This window comes from Macrosteles quadrilineatus, unplaced genomic scaffold, assembly GCF_028750875.1.
Source record: "Macrosteles quadrilineatus isolate MER2022 unplaced genomic scaffold, UCM_ALF_1.0 Scaffold_2__2_contigs__length_208266976, whole genome shotgun sequence".
In the NCBI taxonomy this organism is placed as follows: Eukaryota; Metazoa; Arthropoda; class Insecta; order Hemiptera; family Cicadellidae; genus Macrosteles; species Macrosteles quadrilineatus.
This window is the reverse complement of record NW_026542595.1, coordinates 54,025,817-54,052,911: the sequence shown is the minus strand read 5'-3', so window position 1 is coordinate 54,052,911 and position 27,095 is coordinate 54,025,817. Positions and strand designations below refer to the sequence as shown.

The following is a 27,095-nucleotide window of genomic DNA, read 5'->3' as shown; positions in this document are numbered from 1 at the left end:
AATTCCTCTACTTTAGCTCTTATTTTCCTTAAAAGCCACTGTCTGTCCTCTGGTAAGACGGGGATTGTTATTTTTTTTTGCGGATATTTTTATATTAGGTGGGAACTGACATTTTGGTTGGTTTTTAGTAGCATATGAATGCTCACCAAGGACCTTAGGCCTGCGATGTAGTTTTTGCGGATTTTTCATAAGGCCTATTTCTATAAGGCCTGGATTGATCTTGGTTGTCGCTTCATCTGTCGCAATCTTAGGAAGAAAATTAAATTTGTTTCCACTATCAAAATTCATTACACGAGGAGGTGCTAGGCTAGGGAAGCCAATATCATCAGAAGGGTCGCAGATGACTCTTGCGGCCTCAGAGTATGTCTTTATTGGGACTACAAAGTTTTTTGTTGTGTATGATTTTTTGTACATTATAGGGTAGTGCTTGCTTGCAGTGAAGTAATCTTCTTTATTTAGGCTCATCCGGGATTTGATCTGTACCTGTCTTTTATATTCTGGACAGTCTCGGGAGTTACTTGAGTGTTCTCCTTCACAATTGACACATTTTACAGCAGTTGTGCAAGGTCCTTCATGGAATGGATCCTCACAGTCCCTGCATAAACGTTGTTTCTTGCAAGGGGAATTTGCAACATGGCTATGGGAGAAGCATCTATAATATTGCCTTACTGGGATCATATAATGTTGCACCTTCATCAAAAAATGGTAAAATCTAACCTCATCTGGGAGTTTTTCAGACAGAAAGGTTATTTTCAAAAAATTAGTGTTGGTTAGTTCTTTGTTTATCACTTTTTAAATTCTTTCAACCTTGGTGATTTTATGCTCACTTTCAGCCTCACATAAAAACTCTTCCTCATCTACATCAAGTGGAGCGTACACAACTCCCGTAGAGAAGAGTCTCCTGGAGGGAATGAATACGTTGAAATTGGCCAAGTCCTGATTTAATATTAAATCGTTGGCTGCCTTGTGGCTTTTGCAGTAGACAGTTATGTTTTTGCCGGTTCTTTTAATTACCTCAATAGTTTCGTTCAATTTTTAGTATTTACAACACAGCAGACAAACAAAACAAACAACAACAACTGACATCCAAAACACACAACAACAAAACAGCACAACTTACAAACAAAACAGCTGTTACAACCCCACTTGCGACGTTGCCACTTCGAGGCCGCGGCCTGGAGTTAAATGCGGCCGTTGCCGTACCTTTATCATGGTGACGGCCGCCTTTAACTCCAGGCCGCGGCGTTCGAAGTGGCAACGTCGCAAGTGGTGTTGTAACAGCTGTTTTGTTTGGAAGCAGCTAATGGTATTTGTGTATTTACGAAAGATTGGTTACTGGACTATGACAATATGGTATTTACTCAGGGGAGGTATAGAAGAGGCTAAGATGGCAGCTGAGGGCTTCTTATTAGCTGAGGGAACGCCATTACCGTAACAAAACGTTCATCAGCCATCGGCCTCGGTGGTCTATTGGTTAGCGTGCCGGGCTGATATACTATAGGTCCCGGGTTCGAATACTGCTGGTAGCATTAACTTTTTGTCCAAGATTTTGTTTTATCAGCAAGTTTGGTTGGTTTGGTTTGGTTATTACAGTTTAATTTTATTATTAAGTCATTATAAAATTTTAATTAAACAATTTCTAGTTTTATTTAATAAAAAGAATTATTTTCCCGATTACTAAACTGTTGTTATATTATTTCTTTATCAGCAAGTTTGGTTAGTTCGGTTAGGTTATGATGGTTTAATTTTTTAATTAAAAAATAGTAAAATTGAATTTGAGGCATTTATAATTTTATTTTATGAACAGGACTATTTTTCCGACTAGTAAACCTTCATTGCCAAAGTGCTCTCTACTACAGCGCTGTTCACGGAGGAATTTTGAACTAAATGCCTCATTTGTACCTCCCCTAAGTCAGACCCTGACAATATTGACACCGCTTAAAATGTGCAGATATAGGCTAGATTTTTAATTCATATTGTTTCGGTTTTCAATTCTGTATGTTTTACTTTCAATATTTTAATACTGTAACTTTATGTTCATAAATTTAAATTTAAATCAATAAAGTGCGAATTAATAAGCTGTTGTCACCTGTCTGCCATGTCATCTTATGGGACGTCTGTCACTAAACAACACCACTTGCGACGTTGCCAATTCTACTAGGCCGCGGCCTGTTGTTAAAGGTGGCCGTGCTCATGGTAGAATACCACGGAATGCCTTTCTTTTTTTTTACCCAGTACGAACACTGAGCTAAAAGTTAGAATTATAGCTCAGTGAGTACCAATCCCCAATTTCAAACCATTACGACTGGAGTGAGTGAGATGAGAGAGAAGTGAGTGGTGTGACTTCGACTTGATTAGTGATCGTGCGTGATGTGTGTTTCGTTTTTCGTTTCAGGTTTCTTCTTCTTCAGTGTTTCAGTTTCAGTTTTCAGTTTAGTTATGAGGAGGGTTAGGCCTACCCTACATGTATGTAGTTTGTAGTGTCTGCTTTCTGCTACCGTGCTACTTAGCTTATACAATGCTTACTGCCGTGGTCGTAACTAAATATTCTGTTCTTTTACGTTGCTATGTTGATGGTAAAGTGTAGGCCTACCCAAAAATCTAGACACTGACACAACACATCGAAACAAGTTTGTTGTTTTCCTATTGCAGCTAAGTTAGGCCTTGGGCCTTGGTTTCACCATTGTAAAGACGCCAACATTAGCCTAGGCCCATACTTCGACATTAGTAAGGAAATGTGAATGCAATCAAAACATTTCCAAAGTAAAGGCCTATAGGTCTGTGGTGCAAACTCTGGTCGTTAAATTAGATTTTGTGCAGTTCTTTGAGCCTATAACAGTGCTTTAACAAATGGAAGAAAAAATTTCTATAAGAGAATCAGCCAAATCTCTTAAGAAGTATGGGAGTATCAATTACCATCAGAAAAGGCCAGAACATTATATTAAACACACAGTGTCAAAAACAGACACCCTTCAAGGCATTGCATTAAAATATGGCTCTACTGTAAGTAACCTAGCAAACATTTTACTTTTAGGGGGTACAGTTTCTTAACTGGGCATGCTAATATCAATTGAAACTATCGAATTGAAAATATTGATTAACAATCGATATTTTTAAATATGTCTATTATAAAATTTAACTATCATAACCTAACCTAACCAACCAAACTTGCTGATGGTGAAAAAATCGCATGAAAGTTTACTAGGCCTAATCGAATCGATAGTTTCAATCGATATTAGCATGGCCCAGTTAAGAAACTGTACCCCTTTTAGGCTAGCCTAATAGCACAAAGGATGGCTGCACTTGAGTTTACGTCCTAAACTCATTCAAATGAAAAATATCAATAGGCCCTATACAGTACAGATTATTCAATATGTCGATTATTTCATTCGATTAGCCTAGGGTTAGGTTAGGTTATCACCAAACTTGATAGGCCTAGGATATCGAATGAAGTGTACTCAAACTCGACACTTTCACATTAGGCTCAATATATATTTTCAATTTAGGCTGTAGGCCTATAAGCCTACTTATTGATTGAGGCCACATATGTAGGCTAGCCTAGCCTACTATACTAATGGTCAGTAAAATATTAAAAGATTTCTTTCTTAAACAATGAGTTACCGGTACTGTAATTATTTAGATGAGGGTGACCAAGCGTTCTACAGTAGCCTAATTTATAGGTAGGGGTCTCAATCCCGGGATCCCGGCCGATTTTTGATACCTGAAATCCCGGGATTGGTGGCTTTTAATCCCGGTATTAACGGGATTGCAAACCTATGTTTTTATATTGATTTTTTTGTGAATTTTAACTTAGGACTTTTTACTTGAGGAAAAAGTAGGCCTAATAAAAATATTCCAATAACACTTGAAACCCATATACTCTTTATTTTTAGGACGATTAAGTACGAAATGGTATAAGTAGGATCTTTTTGATTGGAAAATTTAATTAGGTATCATTAAACTCAATAGGCGAACGAATGTAGGCCCAAATATATGTTTCAGTTTTTAGACGATTTGGATTTACTTTCTGTAAATGTTATTAGCCTACATTAGTTAGAAATTAATTACAGTAGGCCTACAAGTTATTTTGAGTTTTACTGTTGACATTAAACGTAAACAACGCAATTCGTGTAGCAAACATAACATTGCAATCGGAAATTTAAGTATTATTTTCATTGATGCCATAAAATATAACTATTAACACACGTTTATAATCTCATTACAGTATTAAGATTGCTTATATTTAGGGTCTATAGCTTTATCTCCTCATTTGGTTATTAGTGTGGTGATTAAATTTCTTACAATCTAAAATTACGTTTTTCATACACACGCTACTAGGCCTACATAAGCAGATGGTTTATTCTTTTACTTACAGTATCTTATATTGATTTATTGCTGTCAGTCAAAATAACATTTTTACGCTGCTACTCGTGTTTCTTCCCATTTTATCTTTTTCTCTTAGCTATCTTTAATCTATCTATTAGCGTGACGTATCTAGGCTACGTGCGAGTGCGGTTGCTCGTGATTTTTTTTAGTGTATTTATTATATTCTAGAGTGACATATCCACATTTATACACTGTAAATAAGAAATACGGGCGATGAAAGTTCGGCGTGGTAATATTTATTTACTTAGAAAACGGAAACATTGCGCAGTGTAAGTTAACACTGGAAAGGCCAGTTTAAAACATTAAAGTACTCAACGAGGGGACTTCTCGCTCATTTAAAATGGCTAAAAAGTTAAAAAATCATAATATTATATAATCCCGGGATCGGCTGAGACGAATCCCGAAATCCCGGGATTTGATTGAAGGCCCGGGATTGAGACCCCTAGTTATAGGATAACTTATCATTAGAAACTAAATTTTTACCTGAAAATAATGTTGCAAAAATTTTTCCGCTGCCACAAAAACTGAATTTACTACAATTTTTTGAAGTTTATTTTAATGTTTTATTAGGAACATTGAATCTGCACTAGCCTACAATGTTTACACTGTAAAATCGAAGTTAATAGCACAATTCACATTTATTGATTGATTAATAGCCTATGCCATTTTACTTAATGTAAATATTACCCTCACAACCCACACTTAGAAAGGTAATTATGTTAATTTAAGTAGGCTATAACTTATGTATTATTTGATTAAAATTAATTAACATTAATAAACACCTCTAGTTCGGACATATTTAATCTGGGGACTGGATTATGAAAATTGAAGAAGGAATTCATTTAGTTCTTCTCTTCACTTAACCGAATGGCTTAGCTTAGGTTTTGACCATGTAACCGTTATGTCCCATGAGGATAATAGTGTAGTGGCAGTTTTAATAAAATGAATAAACAACAAATTGACACTATTCTAACCTAACCTAACCTAACCAAACTTCTCGTACAGTTTAAAATTTGTTTATAGGTTGAAAAAGACATGTGAAGTTGGTAGGTTGGATGTTATGTGGACTCGTGACTGTATTAAGTCCTTTGAAGGTAGGTTAGATTAGGAAGGTAAAGTTTAGGTTATAATGAATCGAGTTGTTTATTTATATTATCTCCAGAATGTTTATGCACTTTGTTAAAAGTACTACAAACACAATAAATAATAATTTCAAAAATGTGCAGCTATGTGTTTGTAGTACTTTTAACAAGGCGCATAAACAGTCTGGATATAATATAAATCAACAACTCGATTCATTATAACCTTAACTTTACCTTCCTAATCTAACCTAACTTCAAAACACTTAATACAGTCACGAGTCCGTATAACACCCAACCTACCCACCTCACATGTCTAAATAATAACTGAAGTAGTTCATAATCAACGCTCAGTTGAATTTATAAATGCCTCTACCTCTTTGTCCTCTTTGTATAAACTTACTCTTTGTCATATTAGGTTTCTTCTTCTTCCCTAGACAATCCTTTCAATTTCAATCGTTCATGTTTGTGTTAGTGATGGGCGATACGGACGCGTATCGCGATACAGCGATATGATACATATCGGAAAAAATATCGTATCGCCGTATCGAATCGGGCGTCTGTATCGCGATACGCGAATCGTATCGTCAAAAATATCGAAAAACGATACGTATCGTATCGTTTTGTTTCCCCCCTCCCCTACCTAACCTAGAAACGGCAAATTTATAAGTACCTGGGGACCAAGCTTTGCTCGGGGAAAGTCATTAGTTTACTCTAAAAACTAAAAACAGTCTTAGTATTGCAGATACATTAATCCATTTCCACACTCCACACTGCTCGCCTTAACTACTTCCTTCACAACTCTCTATAACTTGGACCTGTTTCCCTATCCTTCCGATAGCATTTTAGGATTGCAGATACATTAATGTAATTGCCACAGATAGTTCCAACACTCTGCACTACTAGTGCTACTCCTACTGCTATATAGTAGATAGCACGTTAGTGGAAATGGACTGGGATGGGACTGGTACATTAACAAGTAAAAACCAAAAATACAGACGTCAAAAACTCCTATTTCAAACCACTTTCAAACACTGAGAGCTAATGATTTCAAACCACACATCCACAGAGTACAGATTTTGCAGTTTGCTCGGCCTGCGGGGGCCTGCGCAAAAAAAGCTTAAAAATATCGTTTTGACATGAATCGTATCGCTCTATGTGCCGATATAAAGACAAATATCGTTTTAGGCGATACGATACGTTTCGTTTTTCAAATATCGTATCGAAATATTGTATCGTCCCTCGCGTATCGCGATATTCCGATACGATACGTTACGTATCGCACATCACTAGTTTGTGTTGGTCAGTCAATTCACAGTAAAGTTATGGTGACAGAGACCAGCCGACAAGAGGCATTACAGTAATAAACTTCAAAAAATTGTAGTAAATTCAGTTTTTGTGGCAGCAGAAAAATTTTTGCACCATTATTTTCAGGTAAAAATCTAGTTGAAAGTATATACAATGTATAACTTACTATAGAACGCTTGGTCACCCCCATCTAAATAATTTCCTCAGTTACTGTAGGCTACTGTTGTTTTATTGAAATTCCTCAAAGATTGTGTCACATCCGTGGGTGATTGTTTCACGTCCGTAGACTGTGAAATATTTATATAACTTAGGCCTACCGGCATTTAATTTTAGAAAAACTTATGTTTTAATCTTAGAGTTAAGTTATATCACATTTGTAGTCTACTTTTGGTTACACTTTCATATCTGTTGGCACAAATAACCGAATGAGTACCTAATATTGATTATTCGATTGTTTAATTCGATATATCGTTTGGTTAACTAGTTAGGTTAGGTTAATCTTACCTAACTATAGTCCTCGCCACCCTAACTTGAGGCAGCCAAAGGCCGCACTTAGACATACGCCGTGCGGCCTTTGGCTGCCTCAACTTAGGGTGGCGAGGACTATAACCGAACGATTTATCTAATCGATCGATATTTTCATTCGGTTGTTTGTGCCAACAGGTACCCGCCTACTTTACAAACCCTACTATAAATAAATTTTCTGCTAAAATTAAAAAATATTTGTTGTTTGTTTTTTTACTGAAAATGTACACTATCTTGAGAATGAGAGCGCATTATTTCATCAAATTCGGATAATTTTTGTTTGAGTCATCGTGCTTACCTACAGACACACATATAGATATAATATATATATATATGAATTTCCTCGGACGGTGTAGGGTTGGCCTCTGGGGATCTCAAATCGAAAAAGTAAGTTAAATTGGTCCCGGGTCCAGGTCTTACCATAAGACCTACGGTAATAGCTTATTCCCTAGGCCTTAAATAGGAAATATGCTAAAAATTATAAAAAAATTAAGAACATTATCTTTTTTGGGATACGGTAGGCTATATAAAAAAAAAAAAAAAATAAGTTCTAGGTAGCCTAGGGCCTATACAAATTAAAATGAAAAAAAGAGCTCATAATAAAATTTACCCTGTTGGTATTTTACCAGGTAAAACATGGCACAATCATCCTCATTAATCATTGATCATTCTCGTAGATTGTATGGTTTTTCATTTATTGAGTTTCTAAAGTGTAACAATAATTTAGAATCACCCTGTGTTTAAACGTAATGGTAATTCATATGTTGAAAAAATTTTAACCATCCTGAGTCTCAGTCACTAGGCCTAAACATTGACACTATTAATTTGTATAGAATGTATATTAAGTGAATAAAAAATATTAGAATTAGAATCATTCTAGTGTATTTAATTTTGTTTTAATTTTTCAGACTGAACAGATACGCCGAGCTAACCGCTTGTGGACCAATGACAGTTTGTTTCTCCGTGAAACTCTTTTAGTGCCTGTACACAGCGAAGGGGCTTCCTCACCAAGTGAAATTGTACTAGGAGACAGTAGTTTATCCTCGCCCAGTAGTATATCAAACAATAACAATAGCGTGGACTCGGACAGCAGTTACAATGACTTTCTTTGCAAAATAGACTGTTCAATAGCAAATACAAGAAGTCAAGTCATGCTAGCACAGGGAAACAGTAAGTAAGTAACAAAACATTGTTTGGAAAAATATTTTTTAGATTTTTGTTTATTGTTTTTGTAGTGCAATTTATACACTATCAAAATAGAATTGATTATGTGTGTTGTAATGTTTTTTTGCCAAATAACTAAATATAGAAATAACTAATATTGACTTTGATGTTTAGTTAAGCTTTAATACAGGTTTAGGTAATAATAAAACATTTTAAATCCATTGTACATACCTTTTGACTCTGTTTCACACACCTCTAATAATAAAAAATTATTGAAGAGCCTCTGTGTAGACCTAACAATAACAAAAATCAAAACATACTGAACATTTAACTTACAAATCATTGGTTGTAATCGATTTATGGTAGATGAAGTAAACAATGGCAACTCTATAACGGCTTAACATCTCGGTTGTCATACATTGTACATTTATCTTTCAAAATATTATTTCATTTTTTGGTGATTTTGTTTAGGGCCTAACCGCATTAAGGTTAATCCACTCATGAATAAAAAAATGGTAAACATCCCCTTATTATTATAATCACTATTCTATTTTAATGGGTTTGACCACAGCCTCCTCTAATACAAGGCCGCGGCGAGCGAAAAGTGGCAACGTCGCATCCGCGTCTTGGTGCGCGGTTGTCTTACCATTACAGTGAATGGAGGAGTCGCGTACTCGACGTACATAATCACGTTTCTAATACCCTTAATCATTAGTAATGACATTGAACTTGTTACTACAGCATGCCAGATAGATGTGATGTGCCTGGATGCAAGAATAATTACAAAAGCTCAATTAAAAATTAATAATACATACAGTGTTTTAAGATTATAAGTGATCCGCCGCTTAAGCAACAATGGCTTCCTGCTATTCTTCGGTCAAATTAGACATCTTAAAACGATTAAAATCTTAAAACTTAGATTTGTAAAAAAATGTAAGAATAAGACAATGATTCGTGTAAATATAGACGCGGGAAGTGAGGTTTTAGGTATGAGAATGCCGTTTCCTTATTTATTTGTCTATCTTATTGATAAAAGCTGTTGTTAAGTGATAAAAATAACTTAAATAACTAGCACTTCGAAGAAATAAACCGGTGTTTCTGTTAAGTAGGCCTACTAGTAAAAAATATGTACTACACCATCTAACAATAAAAGCATCATAGTCTCCGACTCCAGTCTGAATGTTGATGTGATAAAACAAATTCTATTCATATTGTGGAAATCCATATGGAGGCCTAGCTTCTGAAATCGTTTACAAAATGAAAAAGTTTTGCTTAGTAATTATTCAAAGAAAATAAATTATTTATAGTCAGTATGTCTTCAAAATGAAACTTCAAATTTTGTTGTTGCTAACTAATGGTTTCCTCAGGTAGACTAAAACATAACATTCCTATTGAAAATTGAAAATTAATTTTATTTGAACAAGTTGTTAGATGAGTCTCTACAAATCCCAAGTCTCTACAAATATTGAAGTGGCAATAAGTTAGTCCTACTGTATTATCATTCTTGGTATAGTAGTTATATTTTGTAAAATTTAAGCCCAGTCTGTCTAGTAGTTTTTACTATGTTGAATAACACACATATATACAGACACCATGAGATTGTTATATAATAGTATAGATTATCAAATTAAAAAAGGAAATATGTAAAGTACATCTATTTCCAGAATTTATCGTACTTACAATACATGCAACAAAAAAAACATTATGTTTGTATTTTTAGTTTTATACATATTGTGGTATGTTGCCATTTTTCACTAAATAAATAAAACCTAGATTCTAATTTGTCTATTTTACCATACCCTAAAATCCACTAAAATATCTAATTTAAATACTTTCATTCAATGATACAGAGCAGCAATACTCCCATTGATGTTTATAGCCTAGTACGAGTATCGGACGCAGGCGGCGGGTGAGTGCGGCGTTGCCAGTTCGAACGTCGCGGCCTTGTATTAGAGGAGGCTGTGGTTTGACTGATTTATAATTAGGCCTATACTCTCTTGCTCTTTTAATATCTAGTAATACTTATTGATTCCCAGGGCTCTAATTTCTTTGTTTGAAGGTTAAACTAGTTGCAAGAAAGATTTCGTAGCAAATCCTCATTTTGCATATTGTTTTAATGTTCTTGATTCAAGATACTACTATCAAAAACTACTAGATAGATTTTAAACTATTTTTCGGTATTCCATGTGTACCAAACTTATTTTCTTACAACTGGATCTTTTATTTTGAACTTCTGAAAAGATGTTGATACACAGCAAATACAGTGTGTTGAAAGAGTCTCGAGACGGCTTAACAACTTTTAGCTATTAAAGATAAAATAATAAATTTGGGTAAGTCAGTAATATACATAAAAAAAATCTTTTGTCGGAAACACTTTCATTGTTTTCCCCCGTAAAGACCTATAATTTAACGTTAAGTTTGCTTGCTCTATGCTGATCCAAAAAGTTTGTTTCTGCCTTGCCTCCCTTCTTCTAGGATTAAAAAATGTATGATTTACATCTTCATTTTAATAATTGACAAGCCAAGTTAGTTAGAATTGTATCTATGAGAACTGGGAAAGGAAGGACGCTAAGAGTTTAAAACTTTGTTAACACACTGTATTCTGTTTTAGAATCCAAGAAGAGGAGACTCTGTTTGTACGCAGAAAGCCCATGTCGCGGCTAAGACAGCAGCAGAGTGGGGAAGTGCCGCTTGTGATGACGCAGGGCCGCCGCGTACGCAACTCTCTCCAGCGACTTGAGCAACAACAAGACGAGATGTTCGAGTTGTAGCAGAGGTTGATTGAATGTTGTCAAAGTGAGATTAGTTTAGGATAAAACAAGTAATACTTAAACAATGTATAACATGTAATATTTGTTTATAACTGTGTATAAATTGAACAGACGGGCTTAATATATGACTACATACTTGTTTTATCATTTACAAATATTTGTTTGTAAATAAATTTAGAATTTGTTTTCGGAAAATCTGTTTTGTATAGCTTTAGATGTTTAAAGTGATAGTTTTTATTTTTATTTTTTAAATAATGGTGCACTTATACTACATTTGTTAATGTTTTAATGATTAAATGCCTTTTTGACATATCTGAGCTTCATCAACGTTACATGTATTTTTGAGCAACATCTTTTTGTACTGTCAAGTACAAAAATTAGTTAAACACATTGTTAGGGAATTACGGTATAATTTTGAATAGTTAATAATTACTAAATGTAAACTGGTGGTATCCAGTATATTCTATTTTGTGTCTTATTCTTTAAAAACAAAATGAAAAGGTTAAGTATTAATCCTAATTTTGATTGATATTTAGAGGAAATTCGTAATTGTTTCAAGTAATGTTAATTTTCTAGTTTTATCTTTGAACAGATATTTTTGTAAAACCAAATAATAGAAGTATATATCAGTGGTAATAGTAAAAGCTATTTATCAAATTAACATCTCATTTGTTTTTTAACACCTGCACCTTTTATAAATAAGTAAAAATCTCTATGATACAAATGTGACAACATTCTCTTGTAATCTCAAACTTATTTTCTCTTGACAAATTGTTTATCAGTTTGTTGTTTGTTTTAAATGTTGAAAGGTTAAGAGAACACAGTTTGATCTGTAAATATTTTGTTGAACCTCAAAATATGTTATATTGTCATTGGATGTTGAAAGGTAAGATTATCTGGATATAAAACATTGGATACACGCATAGTATTAACCCTTGAACGGCTATATAGAGTGTTTCTAAAGGGCCATACAGTTTTTTACTTCCTTGCAGCATTTTACTCTCACAGTTGTATAACGCCTATTTATTGACCAAAACATATAATATTACACCATCGGATTTGGGACATTCTATAGAATCTAAATATATCAAGGAAATACAAAATTTAGTTCATAAAAATTTATTTCTGTAACAAAAAACAAATCAATCTAAATTTCTAAAAACTCAATTCCAAAAGAATGTCCCCTCAACAAATTAAATGTATTCCTTTAAACAAATTCGAGAAGTATCTTAATAAGGTTTGATTTTGAGATCGAAATCGACGGTTACTTTCAAGGCTTACGCTAATTCATCTAACTGCGATAAATTGAGTGAAATTATACGTATTTTGATCATTTAGCATTGTTTAAAGATTAATAAGTGTAAAAACAATAATGATATTAATTGCGTTAGTTACCAAATATGGTTGATCATTCAATGAATAAAATATTTCCCATACTGTACGTCATTAGAGTTGTTAGTATGTTATCTGGTATCTCTTCCTTTGGAAGAACCTTTCAATAGTATTGAACTCGTATTGGTGGATCTTTTGTAGTTAAACACTTCTGTGATTTCATCAATGTAATGCAGATTAATCTATGATTTTATTTTAAAAAAAAATCTGTTGGGAAGACTCGTTCTAACTTCAAAGGGAGGTATATCCGTTACAGTGTAAGTTTGATTTTTCCTTTGTCACGTCGTGTCAGTTCATATCGTACTTTTGTGCCAATGAATAACCCTCTATCATAGTTTTGAGAAATTGGTTGTGGGGTTACTGTTAAAGCTGGAATTCCTTGACATGGGGGATGTCAGTTAGTTGTCTCAGCCTTATCAGTTACATAAAGTTTTCAATATAATCTCTCAACGGAATGTTAGGTGTAGTGGAATATAGGCTACTTGAAGTGAAGTTGGCTTTTATTCTTGAACTGTTAGGGGCCTCCTCATTTATATGGTCGTGCAGCTTCATTGGCAACAAATGCGAATGACATAGTAATGTGGCATTTCCAAAAAGCAAAAAATAATGTAAATTGGTTGTTACGTAAATATTGACGTTTACATGCATTGTTAATCATCGTATCTTATAAAGGATGATGTGATCTAGTTTAAAAGGAATATGACCTTTCTGTCATGACAGTAGCTGCTTAAACATTATTTACGCATTGGGCCATTTTTACAGCCAAAATGTCGTGTTATTTTCAATAATGTTATCAACGTAGTGGGCTACGGTCCGTAATATATAGGCCACTGCAAATAGTTTGTCAAGATAGGTACTATTTTAGGCAAGGTTTTTGTTTTTGGACGTTATGGGAAACGATAAGAGCACATGGGTAAGTTACATAGATTTTTTAGGCTGCTGCTCAGTGCACTTTAAGAATGTATATTTTAGAGATAAATTAAATGGTGATTGTTGCTGAGTAGCGCAAGTAAACATGCACAACCCTTTTCGTTAGTATAATAACATTCAAAGGCTCTCTAAGAGTACAAGTTCTTATTTGTATACATATCTATATTATGTTTTCACTAAGCTGAATGAATACATCGAAGTAACCTCTCTGAAAAATCTGCAGTATATTGCAGTTTTCCAGCTTAATGACTTTCTAAATCATGCACATATTTCTACATAAATAATGTAAAATGTTTTATCCAGTTGCTGTAAACCACTATTAATTTAACAAAATATAGACACGGCTCAAATGGGCACCGTGGCACTTGTATTATTTTGCATTGTATTACACAATCGAAGATTTTTCCAATGATTGAAAGCATGTATGACAATAATCTCATGAACCTATGATGATCTGTCTAGAATAATATGATAAAATATATGGAAAAGGTGTGAAAAAGCCAGACACCAACCCGTAAAATAGATATAAGACAGTTCAATAAGAAACAATTGTTAGAGTTATTGTGATAAAAGGATTTTCCACTGATTTCGTAATGGAACTTTATATTGCAACACATGACATGATACAGAAGAAAATCAATTTTAAAATCCGAAAATAACATTGCAAATACTTCTTTTGGACTATTCAGTAACTCCCAATAAATGTGTGTTGTTTAAAATACAATTTTAAAACTAACAGCTGTTTTATTAAAAAGTATTATCCACACTAGAGGACCCAAACTGCTCCGCAGAGTTAAAATAAATACTTGACTTTATAAGTATTATAGTCCAGGCGCTAAACGGGTTGAGTATGCACTGAAAGTCTGACAAAATTTGACTTTTGATTATTGTTTGGGACATCTAGTAGATGAACAAAATCGATGATGTCGCATTTCTAGGGTGGTCACAACTCGGGGGGGAGGGGGGGAAGTTGCGCGGGTCATCGGTTTACGTTTCTGCGTCTAACTCACAAACGGTTAATGATAGAAAGGTGAATTAAGCGTCTATCTACGCCTAAATATATTGTCTTTTAAAAAGGTTATTACAACCTTTCTTCTATCTCTTATACTTTAGGCGCTAATCAACATTTATTGCAAAAAATAAAATTTAAAAATACTTAAAAATGAAATATCGGAAATATTGCGCTTGTTTAGGGCATGTTAAAACTATTTATGGTTAGAAAAACTAACAAGTAGTACAACAACACCAAGTTTAAAGAAATCCGTGCAAAAACAACAGAGCTACGTTGATTTTAGTAAGAGTAAACGTGGAAAATTCGTAGTAGTACCGAGGCGCGCATGGACGGTACGTAGCCCACAGTCGATATAGGTTTGATGTTGTATGTAACTATGGGACAGCTGAATTTTTCTATGCTGTTAGACCATGTTGAGATGATCATTTTCCCAAAAGTCCCCACTCCTACCCCTTTGTGCTTTCCTCTACCCCCCCCCCCCTTTAGATAAATTTACAGTCTCTTAGAAATTAAGCTATAACTTTAAAACGGGTAAGGATAATAACGCAATCTTTTATTAGTCATTTTGCGTTACGATAATCTACAAAAAGAATTATTAGATGAATAAATGATGAAGAAGAAAGATGATGAAGAAGAAGAAAATGTGTTCATTGTAATAAAATATCAATACAGTGTTTTTTATTTAAATGCAAAGAACAATGGTCAAAGACCGTCTGTTTTGTGTAAGACACACTGATTTTAAAATATTTTAAAACCGTTTAAAAAAATACCATGAATCACATACAATTATTCATAAAATAAACTGATTTCCACTACAGAACATACACAAATAGCACTACATACTAATAAAGATCAGATAACAATTGAATGAATAATAAAATTTAAATGTAGCCTACTGAGAATCTGAATTTTTTCTACAAACAGTTAATAATTCATAAAACAAACCAGTTACTTTTATAATTTACTTTGATAGATACTTAACAAACAATACTTTATAATTTTTTAAAATTACATAGATTTTTCCAATTTTTGTATCGATATCTCAATTCCTTAATTTAATAATTATACTCCATTATCAATTCCCACCCTTTACTCCACGCCTCTTTAAGATAATTTCCAAGTGCCCGCCAATCTTTGCCATTTAAAAATTCAAAAAAACTCATATTCATTTAAATATAACTTGTTAGACCAAAACTGACGTATCTTTTTTTAAATTGTAGATTCTGCTATAAAAGGGTACACGTTTCATCCCGGTTGAGATTACATAGTGAACATACACAAATTTTATTTTCCATATAGTGTTAACTTTTTATTAGACGACCCCTTTTAATAATTGTAAAAAATGTTTTTAGGGATGGTTACGAATAAAAAATATATATCCACAATTTGCCAATATGGCCAACAATTTTGTTATTTCTTATGGAATACGCTGTATTTTAGTATTCTTTTACAATTTAAAAGCTATTTTCTTATTCGTGACATTTTTTCTCTAAACCTACCCCATTTAGGAGTTACAGCGTGTTATATCTAAAAGAAAGGCTTGTGGTGTACATTCGGCATCCTGTAGCTCATAAACGAGTAAGTTGAGGGAGAAAGTGCAAAGAATAAATAATTCACATATAAGTCCTCGTTCAAAAAAATATATAAAATACGTTAAAAAATACTGATTTTGTTGTTTTAAAAATGGCCACCATTTTCAAAAATGCTAGCTTACTTTGATATTGGAACAATTTATTTTATGGTTTTTTTTAAATGTAGATGTGATTTGAAAACTTGTTTATTCTTTGTATTTCCGCTCTTAAACTTACGTTTATGAGCTGTGAGGATGCAGGATGTACTCACAAACCATTTCTTTTTCGATGTAACTCATAAACAAGTAGCTTTAGAGAAAAATGTCAAGAATAAAAAGGTTTAAAAGTTGTGCGTTTACATTCTAAAACAATCATAAAATACAGGGTATTCCATAGGACTAACAAAGTTGTCAGCCATATTGGAAAATGGCGAACATATTTTTAAAATTCGAAACCACAAAAAAAAATCTTAAAATAAAGGGTAGTGTCCCATAAGAAGTAAACTCTATATCTCATAATAAAAAAGTTATCTATTGGTTCACTTTAGGTGAGACACCCTGTATAATAAAATGAGGCTCTGGCGTACAGCAGCAAATGCACGATATTCATTCATATGTATCCACTACAGTCTGTATATGTACTGAATGAGCTACATAACGTTAATATAATCTATATAAAGCGGCAAATTCAAATACAAAAACCATAATATACGTAATTTTTTTCATTGTTGCGGTGCACAAAAAAGCCTGAGTCCTGTAAAATCAATATACTGTACTATCTATAACTACTATATGCAAACAAACTGTTAATAACTATGTATCATTTGAAAATGTAAACTATGCACCCCAAATTTTGTATCAAACATTTTGTTGTGCGACCTCGTATAAAACATCTACAAAGAAAAGTTTCATAAATTAATCCGTAAACAATATTTTTTATGTTTATGATATTTTTTAACTATGAATATTTAGGATACCATGGTAAACACCTTTTGTAGAATATCGTAACGAAAAATGATTAATAAAAGATTGCGTTATTATCCTTACCCGTTTTAAAGTTATAGCTTAATTTCTAAGAGACTGTAAATTTATCTAAAAGGGGAGGGGTAGAGGAAAGCACAAAGGGGTAGGAGTGGGGACTTTTGGGAAAATGCTCATCTCAACATGGTCTAACAGCATAGAAAAATTCAGCTTTCCCATAGTTACATACAACATCAAACCTATATCGACTGTGGGCTACGTACCGTCCATGCGCGCCTCGGTACTACTACGAATTTTCCACGTTTACTCTTACTGAAATCAACGTAGCTCTGTTATCGGAAATATCGGAAGCTACTGAAATATCGGAAATATTGCGCTTGTTTAGGGCATGTTAAAACTATTTATGGTTAGAAAAACTAACAAGTAGTACAACAACACCAAGTTTAAAGAAATCCGTGCAAAAACAACAGAGCTACGTTGATTTTAGTAAGAGTAAACGTGGAAAATTCGTAGTAGTACCGAGGCGCGCATGGACGGTACGTAGCCCACAGTCGATATAGGTTTGATGTTGTATGTAACTATGGGACAGCTGAATTTTTCTATGCTGTTAGACCATGTTGAGATGATCATTTTCCCAAAAGTCCCCACTCCTACCCCTTTGTGCTTTCCTCTACCCCCCCCCCCTTTAGATAAATTTACAGTCTCTTAGAAATTAAGCTATAACTTTAAAACGGGTAAGGATAATAACGCAATCTTTTATTAGTCATTTTGCGTTACGATAATCTACAAAAAGAATTATTAGATGAATAAATGATGAAGAAGAAAGATGATGAAGAAGAAGAAAATGTGTTCATTGTAATAAAATATCAATACAGTGTTTTTTATTTAAATGCAAAGAACAATGGTCAAAGACCGTCTGTTTTGTGTAAGACACACTGATTTTAAAATATTTTAAAACCGTTTAAAAAAATACCATGAATCACATACAATTATTCATAAAATAAACTGATTTCCACTACAGAACATACACAAATAGCACTACATACTAATAAAGATCAGATAACAATTGAATGAATAATAAAATTTAAATGTAGCCTACTGAGAATCTGAATTTTTTCTACAAACAGTTAATAATTCATAAAACAAACCAGTTACTTTTATAATTTACTTTGATAGATACTTAACAAACAATACTTTATAATTTTTTAAAATTACATAGATTTTTCCAATTTTTGTATCGATATCTCAATTCCTTAATTTAATAATTATACTCCATTATCAATTCCCACCCTTTACTCCACGCCTCTTTAAGATAATTTCCAAGTGCCCGCCAATCTTTGCCATTTAAAAATTCAAAAAAACTCATATTCATTTAAATATAACTTGTTAGACCAAAACTGACGTATCTTTTTTTAAATTGTAGATTCTGCTATAAAAGGGTACACGTTTCATCCCGGTTGAGATTACATAGTGAACATACACAAATTTTATTTTCCATATAGTGTTAACTTTTTATTAGACGACCCCTTTTAATAATTGTAAAAAATGTTTTTAGGGATGGTTACGAATAAAAAATATATATCCACAATTTGCCAATATGGCCAACAATTTTGTTATTTCTTATGGAATACGCTGTATTTTAGTATTCTTTTACAATTTAAAAGCTATTTTCTTATTCGTGACATTTTTTCTCTAAACCTACCCCATTTAGGAGTTACAGCGTGTTATATCTAAAAGAAAGGCTTGTGGTGTACATTCGGCATCCTGTAGCTCATAAACGAGTAAGTTGAGGGAGAAAGTGCAAAGAATAAATAATTCACATATAAGTCCTCGTTCAAAAAAATATATAAAATACGTTAAAAAATACTGATTTTGTTGTTTTAAAAATGGCCACCATTTTCAAAAATGCTAGCTTACTTTGATATTGGAACAATTTATTTTATGGTTTTTTTTAAATGTAGATGTGATTTGAAAACTTGTTTATTCTTTGTATTTCCGCTCTTAAACTTACGTTTATGAGCTGTGAGGATGCAGGATGTACTCACAAACCATTTCTTTTTCGATGTAACTCATAAACAAGTAGCTTTAGAGAAAAATGTCAAGAATAAAAAGGTTTAAAAGTTGTGCGTTTACATTCTAAAACAATCATAAAATACAGGGTATTCCATAGGACTAACAAAGTTGTCAGCCATATTGGAAAATGGCGAACATATTTTTAAAATTCGAAACCACAAAAAAAAATCTTAAAATAAAGGGTAGTGTCCCATAAGAAGTAAACTCTATATCTCATAATAAAAAAGTTATCTATTGGTTCACTTTAGGTGAGACACCCTGTATAATAAAATGAGGCTCTGGCGTACAGCAGCAAATGCACGATATTCATTCATATGTATCCACTACAGTCTGTATATGTACTGAATGAGCTACATAACGTTAATATAATCTATATAAAGCGGCAAATTCAAATACAAAAACCATAATATACGTAATTTTTTTCATTGTTGCGGTGCACAAAAAAGCCTGAGTCCTGTAAAATCAATATACTGTACTATCTATAACTACTATATGCAAACAAACTGTTAATAACTATGTATCATTTGAAAATGTAAACTATGCACCCCAAATTTTGTATCAAACATTTTGTTGTGCGACCTCGTATAAAACATCTACAAAGAAAAGTTTCATAAATTAATCCGTAAACAATATTTTTTATGTTTATGATATTTTTTAACTATGAATATTTAGGATACCATGGTAAACACCTTTTGTAGAATATCGTAACGAAAAATGATTAATAAAAGATTGCGTTATTATCCTTACCCGTTTTAAAGTTATAGCTTAATTTCTAAGAGACTGTAAATTTATCTATAAGGGGAGGGGTAGAGGAAAGCACAAAGGGGTAGGAGTGGGGACTTTTGGGAAAATGCTCATCTCAACATGGTCTAACAGCATAGAAAAATTCAGCTTTCCCATAGTTACATACAACATCAAACCTATATCGACTGTGGGCTACGTACCGTCCATGCGCGCCTCGGTACTACTACGAATTTTCCACGTTTACTCTTACTGAAATCAACGTAGCTCTGTTGTTTTTGCACGGATTTCTTTAAACTTGGTGTTGTTGTACTACTTGTTAGTTTTTCTAACCATAAATAGTTTTAACATGCCCTAAACAAGCGCAATATTTCCGATATTTCATTTTTAAGTATTTTTAAATTTTATTTTTTGCAATAAATGTTGATTAGCGCCTAAAGTATAAGAGATAGAAGAAAGGTTGTGATAACCTTTTTAAAAGACAATATATTTAGGCGTAGATAGACGCTTAATTCACCTTTCTATCATTAACCGTTTGTGAGTTAGACGCGGAAACGTAAACCGATGACCCGCACAACTTCCCCCCCTCCCCCCCGAGTTGTGACCACCCTAGAAATGCGACTTCATCGATTTTGTTCATCTACTAGATGTCCCCAACAATAATCAAAAGTCAAATTTTGTCAGACTTTCAGTGCATACTCAACCCGTTTAGCGCCTGGACTATTAATAAAACTATTGATTGGTTAAGTTAAGCTGAAATAAACAAAACAGTAATACAAACAAATAATCACACCTGATTTTTACAAGGTAATAAATTGAAAGAATAACAACCAAATAAGTACAGCTGACGTAATTTTAACATTAGGTATACGGAAAGTTCCCTTTAGAAAGGAATTACGACCTTAAAGGGCAATTTATGAAATAGTGGATAGTTTTGCGCAAGGTTTCTCGTCATGACGAACATTTTAAGTATATGGTTTATGGGGGTGTGACTTATAGTTTTCTCAAAAGTTCATGGGTACTTATGGCTTTATGTATAGACTAGCTGTACCCGCGGGCTTTGCCCCGTTTAACTTCTTAATTTTCTTTTCAAGATGAGCTCGTTCGCATGGCTCAATCACGTCCTGGTTGAAGTTCGTTCCCTATGCTCACTCACCTTTGGGTTGGAGCTCGTTCGCTGCGCTCACTTGCCTTCAGGTTAGCTCGTTCGCTACGCTAACTCGCCTCCAGGTTGAAGTTCGTTCGCTACGCTCACTCACCTTTTGGTTGCAAATTAGCTGTTGTCATTAAATTTAAAAAAAATAATAGTGCTGCACCCTGTCGGTAATCCATGGTGAACACTCTCCGGGAAAACTCTGGGAATTTTATCTTTCCTTGAAATGTCCTGTAAAACTCCAGGAATCCACCCGAACCTCCGGGAATCCACAACCCGGTCATCGGAATCGTCGGCTAACCAAACACTATTGCTTTTGTTGCCGAAATCGCGGGAGACGATTATCGGTGTCGCCGAAACGGCAAGATATCCTCACGGGTATTGCCGCGATTGCGGTAGACGATTATCGGTGTTGCCGAAACCGCGATATATGGTCACGGGTATTGCCACGATCGCGGGAGATGGTTATCGGTGTCGCCGAAACCGCAGGATATGCTCACGGGTATTGCCGCGATCGTGGGAGACGATTATCGGTGTCGTTGAAATAATAAAATATGCTAACCTGTTTTGCCGCGATCGGTTGCCTGTGTTGACGAGACTGCAAGATATGCTCACCGGTATTCCCACGATCGCAGGAGATGATAGCTGGTGTCGCCTTACCTATTAGTTATACTGTTTTATTATGTTGTATAAAATATTTTTCTTTGGAAAAGTTTTGTTTTAAATTAAAATAATCATTAATAGTAATAATAAATTACTTATTATTAGCGGGTTGCGATTAGTTTAACGGGTTCCGATAGTAGTTCTTAAAATTCAGGAATTTGTCTTGAATTCTCCTGGAAAACTCCTTGAATTTTTTAAACCAGGTTTAGTAGACAACCATGTAATCCAATCCTTGTAACTTTAATGCTATTGAACATCATAGAACAGAACCAACTTGAGTTTGTTTAATTGAAACAACTGTTAAGATTGATTAATTCCTTTTAAATATGAAAATCATAAGCTTATTAAGGTTAACATGGGAAACTCCAGAGCCACTGGGGCGGAGCCCGAAAGGCAGATCAGAATAAAAACTACTTAGTTTTCCTATTTAATGCCCAAAGAATCGGTGTACCGAATTTCAGCCTCCTAGGTAAAGGGGAAGTGGGAGAATTAGTGATGAGTGAGTGAGAGAGTGTGTCAGTGAGGGCTTTGCCTTTTATAAGTATAGATGACCAAAATGTAAACAAATCTGTGGAGGGATCTTTAAAGGATTCTGGAACAGAGCCCTAAGCGAATTTACTTTGTTTTTCTTCAGATAACTCATCTACAGACCTTTTTTTTGGACACCTCTACCAAGTGTCTACGCCCAGCCGTTCTCTCAAATTAGTGAGAGACAAAGTTTCCAATTAAATATCTAGATCCCCCCCATGTTAATTTTATGGGAGAAAATCCAACTTTGATGGAAGATCCTGCCCAAACTAATAAAGATATCAAAAACGAAAAACACTTTGCAAAACTACAGATCAGGGCAATTTTTTTGACACTTTAATCATCAAAATCGGTCGAAAAATGAGGGAGGAGTTGTGTTCACAAAAATCAGGCTTAGCGTATTATATATATAGATGTACAAAAGGATAATACACTAGTTTTAGAGCCGAAAGATCACAGACATAGGACATCCTTCGAAAAGCATACAAGCCTGATGAAAATTTGCCTGAAAAAATTTGTTTAGCCATATTGGCTTTGTAAAAAAATTACAGCTTGTAAATTAACAATCATAGACAAAATCTGTCAATAGACAGAGTGTAGAGAAAGAATCACTAGATTCAGTGGTACTATGTATAAAAGCTTTGCCAAGAATTTTAGAAAAAGGCTAATTTTGCCTTCGCCGCCCAATCCGTAGAGCCCGTTAGGTGCGAAACTCAAAAATGTGCTATGTTTATTTTCTTTTTCCTGTGTTGATAGTTGATATAAATGATTATATTATGTATTGAAATTGTAGTTCATTTACCAATTACATTTCCAATAGCATGATTTGATTGCGATTTCTACATATTATCAGTTCCAAATATTTGTAAGAAGAAAAGTTTGTGGCAAACGACTAAAAAAGTTGTTTGGCCACCATCTAACCGTAACCAAACGACTAAAAAAGTTGTTTGGCAGTTCTAGGGCTAATAAATTGCAGAACAAAATTGATGCTCACTTAATAATATGTAGGATATTCTCTATTTTGGTGACTATTGACAAAAGAGAATAATCTTTCAAATAGTTGATGTATCCTAGGTTTTAAAACCACAATTTTATGATCGACAAACAAATCTTGCAACCAGCTTGTTTAGAAATACCTTCACGTAAAATTTCCCTTGTAAAAATCATTCATATGTTTGCTAACAAACCTTGATTTTATGATAATAATATTATTGTCATTAGTTAACAAACACTGTGATTTACTATTTTACATCCAACATAGCTTACATAACATAGACTTAGGCTCAAACACAATGAAAAAACAAACATTTTACACTGTATACACTTACACAAGCATTCAACAAAGACAGCAACATAACCAATGCTGTAACTAGAGTTTGGCCATAACAAACTGCCAAATCGCTGACCGGTTAACACATATTTAACAATGACGGAGCTGGCTTCTATTAAAAATTAAAATTATTTTATTCTTACGACCACTGTGACTTGAGGAGTGTTGTGACCTTCACTGCTTCATTAATGATCTTACGCTGGTACTAGGTCCGTGAAGTTGGCGTACCCATATTAGCGTATCCACTTTTGATCATACCAATCGTTAGTTCTCAATAGTTCCCAAATTTTTTCGTTAGTTCTCAAAAAATAAAAAAGTTATAGCCGATTATAAGTGGCTAACTTCACACTTCCGGGTTCTAGCACGGGCCGTATTCTGAGGAGAAATGTTTACATCTATATACCAATCGTTAGTTCTTCGTTAGTCCTCGATAGTTCCCAAATTTTTTCGTTAGTTCTCAAAAAATAAAAAAGTTATGAGGCATACAAAGTGGGTACGCTAACTTCACAATTGGACAATTTCCAGCGGGAACAGTTTTTTTACTATAAATGCCTATATCTATATACCAATCGTTAGTTCTTCGTTAGTTCTCGATAGTTCTCCAATATTTACGTTAGTTCTCAAAAAATAAAAAGTTACGAGGCATACAAAGTGGGTACGCTAACTTCACAACTATACAATTTCCAGCGGGCACCGTTTTCTGACTATAAATGCCTATATCTATATACCAATCGTTAGTTCTTCGTTAGTTCTCGATAGTTCTCCAATATTTACGTTAGTTCTCAAAAAACCAAAAAGCTACGAGGCATACATAGTGGGTACGCTAACTTCACAATTATACAATTTCCAGCGGGCACCGTTTTCTGACTATAAATGCCTATATCTATATACCAATCGTTAGTTCTTCGTTAGTTCTCGATAGTTCTCCAATATTTACGTTAGTTCTCAAAAAATAAAAAAGCTACGAGGCATACAAAGTGGGTACGCTAACTTCACAACTATACAATTTCCAGCGGGCACCGTTTTCTGACTATAAATGCTTATATCTATATATCAATCGTTAGTTCTTCGTTAGTTCTCGATACTTCTCCAATATTTGCGTTAGTTCTCAAAAAATGAAAAATTTACCAAGCATAAAAAGTGGGTAGGCCAACTTCACAATTATAGAATTTCCAGCGGGCACAGTTTTCTAAATAAAAATGCTTATATTTATATACCAATCGTTAGTTCTTCGTTAGTTTTCGATAGTTCTCAAATATTTACGTTAGTTTTCAAAAAATAAAAAAGCTACGAGGCATACAAAGTGGGTACGCTAACTTCACAACTATACAATTTCCAGCGGGCACCGTTTTATGACTATAAATGCTTATGTCTATATACCAATCGGTAGTTCTTCGTTAGTTCTCGATAGTTCTCCAATATTTGCGTTAGTTCTCAAAAAATGAAAAAGTTACGAAGCATAAAAAGTGGGTACGCCAACTTCACAATTATAGAATTTCCAGCGGGCACAGTTTTCTAAATAAAAATGCTTATATTTATATACTAATCGTTAGTTCTTCGTTACTTCTCGATAGTTCTCAAATATTTACGTTAGTTGTAAGAAAAAAAAAAAAAAATTACGAGGCATACAAAGTGGGTTTGCTAACTTCACAAATTATACAATTTCCATCGGGCACCGATTTCTGACTATAAATGATTATATCTATATACCAATCGTTAGTTCTTTGTTAGTTCTCGATAGTTCTCCAATATTTACGTTAGTTCTAAAAAAAAAAATAAAAAAAGTTACGAGGCATACAAAGTGAGTACGCTGACTTCAAAATTATAAAATATCCAGCGGGCACCGTTTTCCGACTAAAAACGCTTATATCTATATACCAATTTTTAGTTCCATGCACTGTAATTTGATTCATCTTCACACAATGAAAATCAAAGTAACACTGACATAAGAATAACTATCACATTATGATTCTCTCGAAGAGAAAGAATTGCTTATCAGTTCCAGGATAGCGCTTATCTGTGATATCCGCAATAGTAGTTGCAGGTGTCAGTCGGTTAGATTATTTTTTAGAAGTGATAATTTTGATTACGGTATCAATATGATTAACAGTTGAATATGTTCAGTTAATTAGAACATCCAAAAAAGACAACGCTTCCAAAAATTGGTTTTAGATAAGCAATGAAATCATATTTATACCTGTTGTGTGAAAAAGTACATTTTATAAAAAGTCCATCATGGAAACAAAATAAACTATCCATCAAAATGAAAACCAGAGTCTGCTAAGTAAAATGGTATAAAGTAATTTATAAGCAGTGATTATTTGAATTGGACTAAGCAGATAAAATATGTACGATCAAAGAACTTCTGTTTGGTTAATTGAACTAATCGTTTGTATTGTTTGTATTTGTTTGTGTTCGGTATAAGTATTATAAAATTACATCACTAAACGTAACACTTAACGAGTGACAGTTGCACGGATCGAGACTGGAAGGTCATACGGACTTGAACAAACTGGAGACTGGAGTGGTGGATGGAATAAGTGTGTACAACACATTACTAGCATGGCGTATTGGGTATGGCGGGGTCGAGACAATATTTATTTAGTTGTATAGTAGTATTCTGTAAGCATTTTTCGTTAAATGAAGGTGCGCGCTGGAAATCAGAAGTATTAAATAAGTTTATCTATTCATTACTGGCTATACGTCTATTTATTTAATTTTTTTAGAACTAACAAAAAAATCGGTGAGCTATCAAGATCTTACGATTAATATTAGGATAAAGGCACTTTTAGTCAGACAAGGGTGCACGCTAGGAATGATTTGGGTGTGAGGTTGGCATAACCACGTTTAAGACCTTGTTGCCTTTTTATTTTTAAGAACTAGTAATAATATTGGGGAACTAACAAGTAATAACGAAGAACTCAAAATTGGCAAATATATATAAGCGTTTTTAGTCAGAAAACGGTGCCCGCTGAAAATTTTATAATTTTGAAGTCAGCGTACTCACTTTGTACGCCTCGTAACTTTTTAATTTTTTTGAGAACTAACGTAAATATTTCAGAACTATCGAGAACTAACGAAGAACTAACGATTGGCATATAGATATAAGCATTTATAGTCAGAAAACTGTGCCCGCTGTAAATTCTATAATTGTGTAGTTGGCGTACCCACTTTTTATGCTTCGTAACTTTTTTTATTTTTTGAGAACTAACGTCAATATTGGGGAACTATCGAGAACTAACGAAGAACTAACGATTGGTATATAAATTTAAGCATTTTTATTTATAAAACTGTGCCCGCTGGAAATTCTATAATTGTGAAGTTGGCGTACCCACTTTTTATGCTTGGTAACTTTTTTATTTTTTGAGAACTAACGCAAATATTGGAGAACTATCGAGAACTAACGAAGAACTAACGAAGAACTAACGATTGGTATATAGATATAAGCATTTATAGTCAGAAAACGGTGCCCGCTGGAAATTGTATAGT

General features: G+C 33.8%; 1 protein-coding gene across 2 annotated transcripts; it reads left to right on the top strand.

Annotated features, from left to right (window-relative positions):
• The first annotated feature begins 2,403 nt into the window (after positions 1 to 2,403).
• LOC128985789 (lysM and putative peptidoglycan-binding domain-containing protein 2-like) lies at positions 2,404 to 11,860 on the top strand. 2 transcript variants are annotated; one of them, XM_054405667.1, is made up of 3 exons: positions 2,404 to 3,003; positions 8,207 to 8,468; positions 11,074 to 11,177. In XM_054405667.1, exons 1-3 carry the CDS (start codon positions 2,851 to 2,853, stop codon positions 11,124 to 11,126), a joined length of 468 nt encoding a protein of 155 aa, XP_054261642.1. In that variant the 5' UTR covers positions 2,404 to 2,850; the 3' UTR covers positions 11,127 to 11,177. The 2 variants fall into 2 exon arrangements, with proteins under 2 accessions (XP_054261642.1, XP_054261641.1); XM_054405666.1 differs by having other exon boundaries at positions 2,411 to 3,003; positions 8,207 to 8,472; positions 11,074 to 11,860.
• Positions 11,861 to 27,095: the final 15,235 nt, after the last annotated feature.